The 17,344-nt window shown below is 40.1% G+C and overlaps 1 protein-coding gene across 8 annotated transcripts in view; it reads right to left on the reverse strand.

Annotated features, from left to right (window-relative positions):
• Positions 1-648: 648 nt before the first annotated feature.
• The window catches only part of BCAS1 (brain enriched myelin associated protein 1), a 154,597-nt gene continuing 137,901 nt past the window's right edge, over positions 649-17,344 (reverse strand). For all 8 annotated transcript variants that reach the window (XM_020984252.2, XM_020984249.2, XM_020984247.2 and 5 more), the window contains 2 exons: positions 12,180-12,449; positions 649-1,736 (listed from right to left, as the gene is read on the reverse strand). In XM_020984252.2, coding sequence (XP_020839911.1) covers positions 1,662-1,736; positions 12,180-12,449 — 345 coding nt within the window. In that variant the 3' untranslated portion in view covers positions 649-1,661. The remainder of the gene's footprint in view (positions 1,737-12,179; positions 12,450-17,344) is intronic.

A 17,344-nucleotide genomic window follows, 5' to 3' on the forward strand; every position in this document is an offset into this window, starting at 1 on the left:
ATGTAGAAGAGTCATATCGTGGCAAACTAGTTCCAGGGATGGAAAAAAGATTAGAAGTCCTGAGCCCCAGCAGCAAGCAAAACGATCCAGTCTCCTTTTTTTAGCCCGGACTGGGGCCAGTGTATCTATCTACACCACCAGCTGAAAGCCTGGGAGTTGGCCAGCTAGAGTCAATACCTGCTACCTGAACAGCCTACTGGAGCAAGAGCCCAAGTCCTTATTGAGTATTCTGAGCAGTTTTCGAATGTCATTTTGCCAACTTTATAGATTCCATCTGCCTTCCAGGCAGACATTTTCCTGTGCTCTATGCCTGGGTTAAGAGAGGATAACCCATGTTTATTTCAAAGCAATGGTTTGGAGAGGGGGAGGGGTAAGGGAAGGCAACAAGGGGAAAATGGGGGATTCAGGGGTAGTGGGGAATCTCTGGATGACAAAAGACATTTTAGACATTTGGTGAATAGAAGAAATCTGTTTTAGTTCAAAATTAAAGATATTTTGGAAGGAAAAAAAGGATTTAAAAAAATTAAATCAGAAGAGAAAGCCATAGTATATACAATTATTTAAATAATCTACTACCTTGAATTCCATCATGTTAGACTCATGATGCTATTTGCTGTTCTGTACAGGTGTTAAAAATAACCACAGGTATTTGAATCTTAAGTAAACTTTATTAAGTAGGGTTAGGGGAAAGAGTTTGGTGAAAGAGACAGAATCTTGATAATATGCAGATTTTTCATTAGGAAATTACAGACAAGACTCTGGACAAGTGTCAGACAAAACAGATGAAGGCTTCTCAGGAATCTGAAAAACATTAATAATGTAAGACTGCAGATACAGAATCGGTGTTAGTAGCACAGTGTTCTCGAATGGAGACCCTGGCTCCCCCTGGTGTTGTATGATAACTTTGCAGCTTTTTTTTTAAGTTGCTATCTCAACCCACGTCCCCAAACCGTGCCAAAAACCCAAAACAAAACAAAAAACAAAAACAAAAAAGAAAAGAAAAGAAAAAACAATATCCTTGTTTTTCCAAATCATTTCAGGCCCTCTCCATTCAGTCTTTACAATCTCATCATTTTCATTTACCTTTCAAGGACCTATTTGAAAAAATACCTTTCAATCAATCCTTCTTTAGATTCAAGAAATCCCCTGAAAACTGGTGATACCTCCACCTTCAACAGATTACAACTGCTTAGTTTCCTCCATGAAATGCATACTGAAACAAATCTAGGTTTTACAGTTCCTGTCAAGTTTTGAGGTCAAGCATTTGTTAACTACAAAAGCTTAATCCTCTCGGTGTACCTTAATTATTATGCAATTGATTTTTTTTGTAATGGCTGCCATTTTTATAACTTCATACCTTATCTAGAATAATTGCCCCTCATCCCACCCCTCCACATTACTGGCTTCTCTTTAGTTACAATACTACATACACTTTGCTTTAGGATGACATTTACAGTTATTGATTGGCATATAATGGACCAGATATGTAAATAATACACCTCAATGTACATCAGCTGTTGCTTTTATCCTTAGGCAAGGGTCTCAATTGATGACAGCAGTGGCGAAAAGGAGGAAGGGAGATGTAGGGTAGGAAAAAGTCAGCTTGACTGTGGGAGAACATGTTGTGAGCAGGGATTCTTCAATAGCTCTGTGGGTATTTATTACTTAGATTTCCCAACTGGCCCGATAGACACGGGATCTGTTTGCACTTCCGCATCAGACATCCGTTTTGGTCCCTGGAGAACAATATGAAAAGGCTGAATCATTTTGATGAGCAATAGATTTTGATCCTCATGCTTTAGCATAAAAGTCTGCTGGCCATATTTTCTTTCTCTTCAACTTGATCCCTTTCCTCCTTTCCTGGTCTAAGAGTTGTTCTTTGCTACAGGTATCTCAGCAATCCTAGCTAAAGGCAGCAGACATATTCTGGGGATAGTTGAACTGAAATACCACTATAAGATTGCCTTTCTGAGAAAGATATATAATATCAACCCCTTAAGTGATACCCATAAAAAGAAACCCCCTCATTTTACAGATGAGGAAACTGAGGACCAGATTAAAGATCTGATTTGTCTAATGTTATACTTGTTGGTTGGCAAAGCAAGGACTCTTGGATTCTAATCCCTGGCCCCATGGAGGGCTGGCTCTGTAGGATCAAAGATTTAGAGCTAGAAGAGATTCTGAAAATCATGTTGTCCCAAGCTCTCATTTTAAAGATGAAGATGTTGAGGATCAGAGGGCTTAAGTGACTTATCCTTGTCTCTTTGCTCTGATTCTCCAGGCAGCACTTCTGACTCTCCCTCACTCCTGTAATGCCCCAAGTTCCTTCAGGTTAGACTCTTGGCATCACCAGCACTCAGCACAGTTTCTGGGACAAAGTGCTTGTAGAGTGCTTATGGATCAGTTGATCCCATTTCTGATGCTTTCTACCTGTGTGATCTTGACTCAACCTTCCTGGTCTCAATTTCCTACTCTATAAAAGGAGGTCAGACTGCAAGGCCTCCTAGGCCTCTTCTAACTCTTGCTCTCTGATCCTATCATGTCCCAGGTCAAATAGGATTCCGGTTTAATGATCACATCTCCTTTCAGGGCCTTGGTTTCCTCATTTGTAAAACAAAGGGGTTGGTCTAGAAAGTATCTCTTCTAACATTAAATCCTATGATCCTATTAGAAGGGTTAGGGAGGGGTTGCTTTCCTGTGGATGACAGAAGAATCGAGGAGTCTGTCCTGGCTTTGGGTGAATCAGCTTCTTGCTCCTAGCATGTAGGTGCCTGTAGCAATGCCATTTCCTCCTTAGAATGCCTTCTTATCTTGGCCTTTGAAAAGTGCGATAAAAGTTTTTTATTCCAGCCCTCCCCCTCAGTAATTCTCCTGACAATGGGCACCCAACAGATGTCAGGAATCATCCCTAGTTTTCCACCTTATCCCTCCAACTTCCACTTTACTCTAGGATCTGCTCTTGGCAGGTTAATGTTAAAATGAGTAAAACTGTAGTATAAATTCTCCTCTGGCTACTGTTGATTTTAAGCAAACCCTTCTTTAAAATTAAACCATATAGACAAATAAACTCTTCACTCCACATTGCAACTCCCAACTCTCAATAACATAAAAAGCTTAGATTCATGGAATGGAAGGAAAGAACTACCCCAAATTTCTAATTTTACAGATGAGGAAACTGAGACATAGAAGGGAGAAGTGACTGGCCCATGGAAACACCGTGGGTTAATGGCAGAGCTGAAAGGAAAGTGCAGGATTACTGACTGTCAGTCTGCTGCTATACAGGCTTGTTTCTTGTTCTTTAGTAAACCTAATTGATTATACCCCGGGCAAGTTAAGACATTTCCCTCTGAATGTCCTGTGGCTTACTAATGTTAACTGACTCTAAATCTCACAAACTTTGCAGAAACAAGCCAGTCACTTGAGGTTCACACAGACATCTGAACACCCCCACATCAATTAAATGACTGCAGGAGTTAGATGCTTAGCTGGCTTTCTGAAGTTATGAACTTTGGTGGCCTGCCCTGTACCTAGAGAAACAATGGAGAGCAATGTATGGCCTAAAAGGATGAAAGAGTCACCAAAGCATCTCAGATTGGTTCTGCCAAAATAATAGTAACTCACATTTAAGGTTTAAAAAGAACTTCTTAATTTAGGGGGTAGGTAATAGATGTATGTAGATGCAGATGAGAAAACTGAGGTTCAAATTGGGGTTACATACTAATGAATGTCAGAATCCAGATTCAAACCCAAACTTCCTTACTCCCAATCCACCAAATTTTCCATTATGTCATTCACCTTCTCAGAGTTGACCTCAGCTTCTCCCCCTGCAAAGCAGGTATGTTTTTATAAGCCAAACCCAAAGCATTGACAGACAACGGACTTTGCAAAAATGAAGACCCAAGAGGAGCAATGTATTTTTAGCATAGTTACATAGATGAAGCAAGTAGCCTCCCTTCCCACTAAAAATACTCCCTATTCTTACTTTTTTCCTTGGATGTAGCCAAACTAACATTTAAAGATTACTCTTTGATGAGGAAGGCATTGTTTCCAGAAGGTCCCTATTGAAATGTACATTCCCTGGGTTTAACAATCTGTAGGATGGGCAAGATTAGCTAGTTGCCACCTAGAAGAGCGAACATAGGGATGGGATGGATAATAACCTAGTTTAAGAGATGGGAAATATCTGGAGCTCAAGATAAAGTTCAGGTGAAATGCAGCCATAAGGGTTTCCCAAGCATTGGAACCTCATAAGGAATTTACCAAAGGAAAAAAAAATGGGGGGGGCAGGGAAGGATACCTAGAGACAGGCATGCTGAAGAATAGCAACAACAACAACATTAGTATTAGACTATCAATCCTTTACAAATAGCGAAAACTTCCCTGATTGAATTGGAAGGGGAATTTAACATTGTCTGGTAGAAGAACAGTCACTTCCCTTGTGGATTTTCAAAAAACTAAGCTTGCCAGCTCTGAAACATTGGAGTCAAGCAGAAACTTTGTGGACTGTGACCCACAAAATTTTTTTTCCTCCTCTTTCTCTGCCACCCCACCCTGCTGGCCATACATCTTTTTTAAATTTCATTTTTTAGGCAGTTGGGGTTAAGTGATTGCCCAAGGTCACACAGCTACTGTCAAGTGTTTTGTCTGAGGTTGGATTTGAGCCCAGGTCTTCCTGACTTCAGGGCCAGCGCTATATTCACTGCACCACCTAGCTGCCCCACTGGCCATACATCTTGTAATGCTCTTTACCCAGTGGGAGCCACCGCATCATGCAGGGAGCAGGGACATAAAAATTTTGGGCCAAGAATCAGCTTTAAGAAGTGTGACCTCTGGCAGTAGAGAAGAGAGTCTGCTATGGCTTCATGACAAAACCAACCTGGCATATGAGATGTGAGCTTAGGACAGAAGCAGACCTTGGGAGTCCAGCTGAGCAACCCATGCAATGGAGATATATCTGGAAGGATCATTGTGAGGATCCCATGAGAAAGGAAAGCACATTCCAGGAAGCTAAGTGGTACCGTGGCTATAATGGACCTGGAGTCAAGAAGACCTCAGTTCAATTCCTGCCTCAGACACTATGTGACCCTGGGTAAGTCACTTAACCTATGTTTGCCTCAGTTTCCTCACATATAATAAAAGACATGATAGTACCTGTCTTCTGAGGTTGTTGTGAAGATAGAATATTTGTAAAGTTCTTTGCAAATCTTAAAGTTCTATATAAATGCTAGCTATTTGAGGCAGCTAGGTGACACAGTAGATAGAATGCTGTCCTGGAGTCAAGATGATCTGAGATCAAATATGACTTCAAACACTTACTAGCTATGTGACCTTGGGTAAGTCACTTAACTTCAGCCTGCCTCAGTTTCTCCAAATGTAAAAATGGAAATGATAATCATAGTACCTATTTTCAGGGTTGTTGTGAGGATCAAGTGAGGTAATATTCGTAAAGTGCTGAGCACAGTGACTGGTATATTGTAGGCACTTAATAGCTTATTTCCTTCCCATTTAGACCCCACAGTACAAGAATTATTAATTGCTATAACCACATGTTCCCTAAGTGTATGCCTTGCTACCAATGTATTGTCTGTTACCATTCTTCCCATCAACCCTGTATTTGCAGGAGAGTAAGTTCTAGGTTTGTGGGGGGAGAACATTTTATAGTTACTGTTTTTACTAAGCTAGCTTAGTAAATACCTTTTTCTTTGAGCTAATTGTATCTACTGACTGGCTGGCTACTAAAGGTAGGTTCAGTTCTTTGGGCTTATGAGCTGTATATGAGTACCCATACAGTACTCTAGAAACTGTAAGAGTAGGATCAAACCTGAGAATGCTGAGTTGGAGAGATAACCCAGAGGGGTTACTAAATATACATTATATCAATTGAGCTCTACAATAGCCCTGTGAAATAGGTAGTGTAAATATTATCTCCATTTTAAAGATGAAACTCACGAGAGGTTGAGCCCAAGGTCACATTGTAAGTGAGTGATGGAATTGAGATTCAAACGATACTGTAAAATTTTGCTGAGGACTTTTTCTTTCTGTCAGGACATGGGTATTCCTGCTCAATGACAAGATACTTGGAATCTTTAGTACATTTATAATTCTTCCAATCCCCTGTGGTTCTTGTATTGCCCTTTAGGGTATTTGGCAGGGTGAATTCAATAATCAGCTAAGTGAAAATATCAGTCTGCCGTTTCAACAGACTTCCACATCACTGGTATCTCCAGACACTTATCCATTCAAAACACCATGACCCAGACTTCACAGTCAGGACATGAACATCAGGCACACAACATGTTATTAAGTCTAGATGCCTGCAGCTGACATCATTAAGAAACAACAGAGAAAATTTTAATGAGGGTTTATGTTTGCTTGCAAAATTGGGGGGTGAAGTTTGGGGTCACGGACCTGAATGAGATGAGAGAGAATGCAAATAGAACTGAGTTGCCCAGGATGGCTTGATCATATTATAGCAAGGGTAAATCACACATTTTGGAGGATGGCTTGGACCATGGCTTTCCAAAAGGAAGCATGTTCTGCACAGGCACCTCTCTCCTCGCTCATTATCCAAGGAAGACATTACAAGAACAACACGGCCTTCCAGCTGCTTTCCTCAGCTCCAGGGCCAACTTCTCAATTCTTTCTTGCTTGGACCTGGGCAGTTGTATTTGCTTTCCTAATTCTACTTTCTTCAGGGAAATCAACTGCAGCTTGATGAGACATTTGTCATGCCAAAGGGAAAACATCCTTGACAAATGGAAAGTTTCTCCTAGTCTGCCAGGATGGGCCATTAGTCAAAAAATTTGACTTTGAATCTTGACTCCATTAGATGCTCAGATCACTTTCCCTTTCTAAGCTCCAGGGTTTTATTCCTTAAAATGAAGGAGTTGGATTATATGATCCCTAAAGTCTTTCTCAGTTGTAACATTTTGTTTCCTAAAAACCCCTTTAGCTTTGATATTCTTTGCTCTATATTCAAAAGTCCTTAGCATTTTGAACATTCCATGTTCTAAGACCTGTTCCAGCTCTAATATTCTATAGTCTAAGGTTCTTTCTAGCTCCATTATTCTATATTTTCAAGTCCCTTCCAACTCTGATGTTCTATGTCATAAGGTCCCTTCTCCTTCTAACATTAAGTATCCTAAAGTTTCTTCTGCCTCTGACATTCTGTGTTCTATGTTTTAGCATCCCTTCTGTTCTATGAAGGTGTATTTATTCCTTTGCCATTTCCTGTTTCCAGAGATCCTTTTATCTTATGATAGGGTATGGGATCAGAAGCAATCAGTTACCTGAGTCTACTGTTATTTTCTTGGTTTGGGAAAAATGAATGACCCCTCGATTCTGGGTTTTCTGTTAACATAACATGGAAATTCCACTAGGAAAGGAAGAACACCCATATCTTGGCTTGGTTACTGTTTTATCAGGACATCAGAGATTGTCCTGCAGCCCAATCATCTCTAATATTACCAGATTAAACTTCCCACTTTTTTTTTTTGGTGACATAGTGGTGATCTCAATATTAATTCCTCATACTGGCATAGTGTTTTCTGAATTTTCAAAGCACTTTTACATTATTCCATTTGAGCATTAGGGAAAACCCCTAAGGTAGTCAGGGTAGATATTATTGTGCCCATTTTATAGCTGAGAAATTTGAGGCACAGGGGAAGTCATGCGATTTCAAAGTCACACATCTAGTCAGTGGCAGAGCTGGGACTAGATTTCAGCTCTCTTGACTCCCTGACATGTGTTCTTTCCACTAGAACGGTAGAGATCTATGTGAAGTAGGGGTTTTTAACTTGGGGTCCATTAACTGTTTTTTTTTTAATTTGATAACTGCATTTTAGTAAAATTGATTTCCTTTTAATTCTATGTATTCTATCTATTGCATTTAAAACCTTATTCTGAGAAGAGGTCCACAGGCTTCACCAGACTGCAAGGGGCCCAAGACACACAAAAAAGTTGAGAAGCCCTGCTATAGAGAGTAGACAGGGCTATAGAGACTCCTTATAATATGATCATAGCTTGGAGTTTAATATAATGCTATTTCCAAGGAGGTTAATAACTGTCCTGATAGTGAGGACCACACAGTTTAGCTCCTAGTTATTTTATTATTTCAACTGTATCCCTAACCAGACAATAATTCCTGGAAAGGAGGGACCAGGTCTCAGAGCGCTTTTGTACCCTCCATAATACTCAGTATAGTGCTCACAGTAGATGCTCAAGAAATATTTGCACATAGTGGTTCCAAGCTGGGCTGGGGCTCCTTGGTCTGTGGGTGACGATATATTAAACACACACATACACACACACACACACACACACACACACACACACACACACACACACACACACACACACACACACACACACACACACACACATATATATATATATATATATATATTTTTTTTTTAGGTTAGGCAATGGGGTTAAGTGACTGGCCCAGGGTCACACAGCTACTAAGTGTTATGTGTCTAGGGCTGGATTTAAACTCAGGTCCTCCTGAATCCACGGCTGGTGCTCTATCTACTGTACCACCTAGTTGCCCGAACTATGCTGTTTTTAATCTATGTCTCTAGTCCTGAACACATTGCTTGCGCAAGGTAAGTTTGCAATGATGGAAGATTTTTTGTTTTTATTTCTTTGCTTGTCTTTTTTTTTTTTTTGGGGGGGTGTTGGATAGACATAATAGCTGTCCTTAAATAATTGCAGGATTGTCATGTGGAAGAGGAATTAGACATGTCCTACTTGGCCCCAATGTCTGAAAGTTGCAGAGAAGCAGCAGATTTAGGCTGCATGTAACATCTAAAAATTAGAATTATCAAAAAGTATTGTTTGAATTACCTGGGAGAATATTCTCTTTGAAGCTTTTCAAGCAAAAGAATGGATGACCATTTGTTGGGGGGCATGGGAGAGTAGATTAAAAGTTGGAAGGGACATTAGAGGTCAGCTGGTTTAACTGGCTCTTACTGAGGAGGAAACTGAGGCCTAGGCAGGTAAAGTGACTAGTCTAAGGTCACAGAGGTTAAATAAGTGAAAAGACCAAGATTTAGACGGAGGCCTTTATGATTTCATTTCAAATACTCTTTCCTTTGGAATGAATTGCCTCACAACATGTTGAGAAAGAATTCTTGGTCCAGTTCAGGTTGGACTAAATAGCTTTCAACCCTTCCCACTTGGAGATTCTGTAATTCTGTGAAACACTGACTTGCCTTGATTGGAGGACCAGAGGGATGTTGTTATGATACCATTTTATGTCTAACTCAGTCCCATCGCTCAGACTTTTAGGATATTGTTATGAACTTCCAGCACACTGTGTTCCCAAAGAGCTCAGCATCCTTAACCAATGATTGATGATAGAATCACAGAATTTCATAGAAATCTGTGGCTATCACAATTCATGTTCTTTCAAACTTACAAAGCACTTTGCACATCATATCTCATTTGGTCCTCACAACAATCCTGTAAAGAAAGGTATTGAAGACATTGTTTTTCTTATTTTACAGAGGAGGAAACTGAGGCTGTCAGAGATGAAGTGATTAGCCCATGGTCACACAGGTAACAAGTGAGAAGAATTGGAATTCAAAAACCAGACTTCTACTGAATCCAATTATAGCATTATTTCCACTACACCATGATACCTCTCTGAGGCGGATTCTGTGTCATTTTCTCTGTCCTCTGCCTCTCCACCAATTTATAGGTAAGAAGGGATGAAGGAGTTCTGAGCAAAGGCCAAGGGGCTTTCTATCTCCCCAGGGTCATGTAATGAGTTAGTGGCCAAGCTCTGATAAGAACCTGGAGTATCCAGTGCCATAGTCCCAACCAAACACTGAACAATGAACCCAGCTTATTGTTAACCAAGAAGAAGATGGCACTGTCTCCCTAGCCCTGCTTCCGAACAACACGGCACACAGACACTCTCTGCTGGGGTGGGGCTAGCTCCAGCTAGACTGTGGGTGGCTGCATTTTGAAAATGAAGGCTATGGAGAGAAAACTGACTGTCCTTATTGTGCTCAGCTGGAGGAGTGGTGGTCCAGGGACTGAGCTGCCCAGTGTCCAGGTCCTCTGTAAGGGAAGGCAATTGAATGGTCTATTTCAGCAGAATAAAGGAATAGAAAAGCCATGGAGGGGTAGCATATAGTAGAAAGGACTTAGAACCCTGGGGGTTATATTCCAGCTGTGGCATTTACTAACTCTGGATCCATGTACAAGTCTTTGAACTTTTCTAAGCCTCAGTTTCCTCATAATAATAATAAGCATTTATATAGTACTTTAAAGGTTTGCAAAGTAAGTATTTTCATATTTGATTCTAACAACAACCCCAGGGGGTGGATGCTATTATCACCTCCATTTTATAGATGAAGAAAACTGAGGCAGGCAGAGATTAAGTGACTTGCCTAGGATTGTATGACACCTACTAAGTGTCTGAGGCCAAATTTGAACTGAGGCCTTCTTAACTCCAGGTCTAACGCTCTATAAAGTATAGAAAATAAATACCTGCACTAACTCCCTCAAAGGTTGATTGTGAAGCAAATGATTTAAAAAATAAAATAAAATCTATATAAATGTGACCTAATATTTTGGATGGGCTATCATTTGAAGCCTGTGCTCCCCCCTCCCCTATGTGGGCCCTGAAGTTCCCACTGTGGAATCATTCCTTTAGGTTAAGGCCCAGGGGTATGCTGGAGCCAGCTCAAACTGGCCTGGAGAACCAATTGTTAAATTTTCAGTGTGAGCATTCACACCTCAGAAATAAAATATAAGGACATGAATTAATGTTTTGTTGATTGTCTAGACTTAAGAAAGTAATGGAGAAACTTTTAATAATGAAGAATAAACTTAAAAGTCTGTTGGATATGCTTTTTTTGGGGGGGGGGAAGCTGATTGTTAAAAATTTACCAACCCATCTCAGGTTAAGACATTATCTCCAAGATAAGGTGACACCCTTATGGGTTACTGTTCGCCAAAATAACAGCTTACACTAGATGATCAGTCGAGAATAGGAGTTGGTGGAAGAAGGAACATAAGCTAGGTAAACTGTGGATGGAATGGGGGTGGGAGGCAGTAGTTAGGAGACATCATTGAGATTTGGGTAATATCTGCAGAGAATAGAACTCTTTTGTGGGGCCATGGCTGGATACTATGGGGACAACCTGAGATCTGTAGAGTTTTTGGAGGATGTGAGAACTAGAAGGAAGTGAGAAGAGGGTGTGATTGAGGGGAAGAGTAAAGATCACTGAATCCCAAACTGAAGGGGTCACTAGAGGAAGGAGCAAAGATGAATGAGTGATGAAGTCACTGGATGGATGATGGGGCAAGGAGAACACCACAGAAAAAGATGAGAAGGTTTTCAGAGGGAAGGAATGAGAAGGTCGAGGAAGAGGAAAATGAGGAGAATGCCAGAGGAGGGAGCTTAGATGGCACTCCAGAATGGAATGCATAAGGGACAAAGAATTCTATGCTTATTGCAGCTGACATTGAAATAGTTTCCCTAACCTAGAGCAGCTCATCAGTCTAGGACCCTTCAGGACTTCAAGTAAACCAAGGCTACTTGCTTTAAACAGCCCTAGTATTGAGGGAGAACATGCCTACACTGCCCCTAGAAGCTGACTGACAGATTTGGGAGATGGATTTTTTTTTTGTTCTAGAAGTTTTGGTTTTCTTGTTGTAGGAAATTCCCTCTACCAGTTAGTATCTCAAGTGTTCTGCAACATAAGGGAGTTGCCTAGGGCACTGAGAGAATAAAAGACTTGGCCAGGGTCATACAGCCTGTATACGCAAAAGGAAGGAAGGATTTAAACCTAAGACTTCCTGCTTCTGTCAATTCATTGTTCCCGTGACCCAACAGACTCAAGTTATGGTGACTCTGGGATAATACTGACTCTGGAATCAGAGAGTAGGGATTCAATAAACAAAATCCTCTCCCAAAGCTTCTAATCAATATATTACTAAAGCTCTTTCCCTATTTAGGGATGCCTCTTTGGGCAATATTTGGATGTACTTACTACCTGGGTGACTTTGGGCAAGTCACTTAACTTCCTTGGGCCTCAGTTTCCTGTTCAGGAAAATTATGGGATTAGCTTAGGTAGCTTCTGAAGTTCCTTTCAGCCCTAGATCTATGATTTTGTGAAAAAATGAACCCAAGCAAAAGGATAGAAAGGAAAAATAAACACACATACAAGGCCTTTAAAGAAACCTCCCAAAGACTGTCGCTTCTCTGGCCTCTTCAGGGGGTTTTCCTTGGAGCCCCCTCCATTCTGCATGGAATTCTTCTCAGCCCCTCGGAGATCAGGCGAGTTTGCCTGCTCTGTGGAATTCTTTTTGTTTCCCTTCTGCTTGTTCGGATCAGCCGTGGGCTTCTTTTCCTTTGAAGCCTCCTTGTTCTTCTGCCCAGGCCCTGCTGGTTCAGTTTCAGGGGGTGTGACAGCCTTTTCTGTGGAGTCTGAGGTCTAAGGCAAACAAAACTTATTTTTAGCACTCGTTTTAATGAGCAAGTAAAAAAAAAAAACCAGCAACAGGCCAACACATGCACCCAAAAACCACCTGTTAGGGCATTTTTCTAATTTAGTTTACCTGTACAGAATCAAAATATGATCATAACTATTCCTATTTTCATCACGGTGTTTTTGTATGGCTTTCATTTCCTCTAAAACCCTATGTTGAAACTGTGATTTCAATCAGGAAGGCAGTGTTTAAGGGGAAGGAGGGGGCATAAAATTATCATAAAGAAAGTCTACACAGAATTGACATAGGTGAGCAAGATTCCCAGATTCCCAGCCCTGGACATCTACTGCATCCTTGCAAACACATGGGCTGAAGCTACAGAGCCCTGAGAGGTGGAGAGGTCTTTAGAAGCCCACAAGTTACTAAAAATCATAGGCAGAGAAAAACTGCAAAGGCTCCAGTGCAGAACAGCCTTTGACCCTTAAAATAAAAGACAGTGAAACCCAATAGTTTACCTTCAGGTAGGCTGGGGGAAATAGAAACCAACCAAAACAAGTAGAGTACTCCAAACTCAGAGGACAGAAGGAAGAGAAGCAATGGTGACTCCCGCTGGAGTGCTTATAAGAGTCACGACTCACATTTCTAAAAATCTTTAAGGTTCACAAAGCTCTTTCCTTATAATAATCTGGTGGGAAAGACATAAAATTCTAGTTTTATAGCTGAGGATACTGAAGCCCTCAGTGAGAGGTTAAAGCACTTAACCACGGTCATAAAACCTGTAAACATCAGACCCTGGATTTGAACCCAGATACATTAGAATGTGAGCTCCATGAGGGCAGGGACTATGTTTAGACTCTTTTTAAAATCCCAAATGCTCAGCACATCCCAAACCTATAGCAGACACTTAATAAATGTTTATTGAATTGAACCTTCTGACTCTAAATTTAGCATTCTTTCAAGTAGACCAACCTAAACTGCCAATCTGTTTCCTTAGAACTCAGAAAATAGTTTCCCAGGATATTAAAAAGGCTGCAGTTTTCAAATATTTTGTAAGATTTAGAGCTGAAAAATACCTTCTTAGATCAATTGTAATCTTTTAGTAGAATACAAACTCCTGAAGGGAGTTCCTTCTTTCTTTCTTTCTTTCTTTCTTTCTTTCTTTCTTTCTTTCTTTCTTTCTTTCTTTCTTTCTTTCTTTCTTTCTTCCTTTCTTTCTTCCTTTCTTCCTTCCCTCCTTCCCTCCTTCCTTCCTTCCTTCTTTCTTCTTTCCTTCCTTCCTTTTCTTCCTTCCTTCCTTCCTTCCTTCCTTCCTTCCTTCCTTCCTTCCTTCCTTCCTTCCTTCCTTCCTTCCTTCCTTCCTTCCTTCCTTCCTTCCTTCCTTCCTTCCTTCCTTCCTTCCTTCCTTTCTTTCTCCTTTCCTTCCTTTCTTTCTCCTTTCCTTCCTTTTCTTTCTCCTTTCCTTCCTTCCTTTTCTTCCTTCCTTCCTTCCTTCCTTCCTTCCTTCCTTCCTCCTTCCTTCCTTCCTTTTTCCTTTTCCCTTCCTTCCTTCCTTCCTTCCTTTCTTTCTTTCTTTCTTTCTTTCTTTCTTTCTTTCTTTCTTTCTTTCTTTCTTCAGCATGTAATACAGATCCTTACTTATAATAGGTGTTTAATATATGTTCATTGAATTGAGTCTAGTACATTCCTCTTATTTTACTGAGAAGGAAATTGAGATTATAAAAGAGGACGTGATTTGCCTAACTGCTAAAGGTGATTAGACTTTAAATAGTTCAGCTGATATTAGACCCAGGTTCTCTGATGCCAAATCCCTTCTTTTCACCATGCCACTGCTGCCTATTGGTACCACAGCTGTTATTCTTTACTTTTTAAGGACTTTATAGATTTAAATCCCAGGTTTATTTTCCTGTAAACTAAAAGTTTACATTGGAAAGTCTTCATTTGGAAGGGGAAAAAAGGGTAAGCTGACTTGTTTTTTGTTTAGACCTGCCACCTCTCATCTTCCCCCTGACCCCCCAGCTCTCCTCTTCTTTGCCCTCCAAACTAGTTAGTCTGGACTTGTGACTCGGATGGTCTATAGAGAGCTCTCTCAGTAAAGAAACTCCTTCTACTAAGGAAGATCTAGGCAACTCTTCTGCAACTTACTGTATTAGAGAGTTACTTGGGGCATTGAGAGGCAAAATGACTGACCCAGGATGATGATGATGAGGATAGCCAGCATTTATATAGCACTTTAAAGTTTGCAAAGCAATTTACATGTTATCTTATTTAATCCCCACCATATATGCTATTATTCCTGTACTTTACAGATAAGAAAACAGACAAAGAGAGGTTAAATAACACATACAGGGTCACGAAGCTACTAAGTATCTGAGAGAGGATTTGAACTTGAGCCCTCCTAACTCTGGAGGCAGACCTGAGCCCAGGTCTTCCTGGTTCAGATGCCAACTCTCTCTCTCAACTGTGCAGAACTACCTTTCAAGTTAGATTTGACTCTTAAAAACATCATTTTAAAGCAAGATTAGTTAACTTTCAGAAACAAATTGGTTTCATCCTGATCCTTAGGACAAGGCAGGAAATTTCACATTAAATGTACAAGATTAAACTGGTTTGTCCAGTCTTGCCTAATACTTTATCTCAAAATACGTTGTAATCATGTTCCACTGTGGTGAATACACAAGAGATGACTGCTTCACACAAGTTAATGCTACCACTGGGTATTCCAGTGTGAGTCTGTTTCATTTCATAAATTTTTCATGAGATCACCAGGCTTCAAGAAATAATCTCACAGGGAAAGCATTCTCATGTCATTGCCTTGAAAACACCAAGTGATATTGTGCCAGAAAAGTCAAACCACGGGGCAGCGGGGAGTGTTTGTTCTCATGCCAGGGAGTCGACACTAGTCATAGCCTTTAGCTCATAGTCTCAACTTAACTCTCACAGACAAGAACCAATGATTGGGACACCTGGAGGTAATAATAATAATAATAGCTAACATTTATATAGGGTTTGTTATGTGGCAGGCACTGCACCAAGTGCTTTATAATATTATAATTATAATTATTATCTCATTTGACCCTTACAGCATCGCTTGGAAATAGGTTACTATTATTATCCCCATTTTACAGATGAGGAGACTGAGGCAAACAGAGGTTAAGTGACTTGCCCAGGGTCACACAACTAGTACTTAGTACATATCAGAGGCTAGATTTAAACTCATCTTCCTGACTCCAGGCTCAACACTCTATTCACTTCATCACCAGTTTTTTTTTTAATTGACCCATGTTTTAATTGGCATTTATCACGTACAAAGTGTGATGGAAAACATTACAAACAGTCTTCTGGAAAATGAAGATTGACAACACCCCAGGAAAGTGAACAAAGAGGATTTCACATCATCAGCTATTAGAATAAATTGGATCCGAATAACTAGATCTGGTCTTATCACCACCATCACCTCTCACACACACCCTGTTGGCCTTCTAACTTTAGAAGTACTATAATTATTAGTGAAGCAGCATCCACGAAAGGATTCTGGATCCAGGATTTCATTGCAAAGATTTTTCTTCCCCTGTTTGGAGAGAAGATTTTCAATTTTCCATGATAGGATAATTTGGGTTATTTGTATCAAGTAATGTGTTTCACATGACTTCATGCGCATAATGGATGTAATGTTTCTTGCCTTCTCAATATGTGGGAGAGGAAAGGAGAGAGAGAATTTGGAACTGAAAACAAAAATAAAAAAATAAAATGCATGTGAAAATGCCTATTTCCTCATAATCAAGGAAATATAGTAAATGATTCTAGTGGTATAAATCAATCAACAGTATCCAGTTGCCAATTGTTTTGATTCCCACAAGGGTAATATCAGAGGAATATAATTTTTTCTCTGGCCAAATAAAGAACATCTTAACATTCTTCTTGGATATGAAAGTTGAATGTTTGTTAAGTAATTGTCAGCAAATTATCCAAAAGATGATCTCTACAGACTCTTCTGGTGGCTGACTTTAGGATACCATGATTCAAATTCTATCTTCTCTGATACCTTCCTGATAAAGCTAGCTAAATAACTGTGGAATATGGTTTTCCCAGGTAAATCACCTTTTGGGTGACTAGCTTGAATGTTTTTAAGATAATGAGTTTCATTGTAGCATAGTGGAAAGACCACTACATTTGGCCTCAGATGTCTGGGTTTGAAATTGGGCCAGTTGGTTTACCTCTGTGGGCTCCTTTTCTATGAAGTAGAAGTTGGACCAGATGATCTCTCAAAGTCCTTTCTACCTTTGAATCTATGACCTTAGATGATTGTTCAGTGCTCCCACTTACAGGAGCAATTAAAAACTGCGTGATGGGTATAATTGTGCCCCCATTTCACATGTAGAGCAGTTGAGGCATTAATTGGTTAAGTGGACTTCCTATTCAGATTACAAAGAATCAGTGAAAAGTGGTCAGACTCTTCTCTTTAGGCATTTAAAAACATTATTTGAGAATAGACTTCCCCAGACTGCCAAATGGGGAGGGAGGAGTCTGAGATTCGCATCACATTCAGTGAAAAGATTGAATTAAGTATTTTAAAAATAGTTTTATTTCCAAATATGTATAGTGACAGGAACCAGCCTATCAAACAGTAATTGATTAAAGTTCTTTGGCATTGCTAGGGAACTGGGCATATTTAGCCTAGAGAAGAGAAGATTAAGGGCAGGGCATGATGCTGTCTGCAAGGATTTGTAGAAGAGTTATTGAACTTGTCCTTGACCACAAAGGGCAGAACTAAGCAGTGAGAGGAAGCTGTGATGAAGCAAATTTAAGCTTGATACAAGGAAAAATTCTCTAACAATGAATTATCCACTAGTGGAATGGGCTGCCTCAGGAAGGTAACCGAGCATTTATTAAGTAGTTACTG

Source organism: Phascolarctos cinereus, unplaced genomic scaffold (genome assembly GCF_003287225.1).
Source record: "Phascolarctos cinereus isolate Bilbo 61053 unplaced genomic scaffold, phaCin_HiC Scaffold_2;HRSCAF=192, whole genome shotgun sequence".
Taxonomy (NCBI): Eukaryota; Metazoa; Chordata; class Mammalia; order Diprotodontia; family Phascolarctidae; genus Phascolarctos; species Phascolarctos cinereus.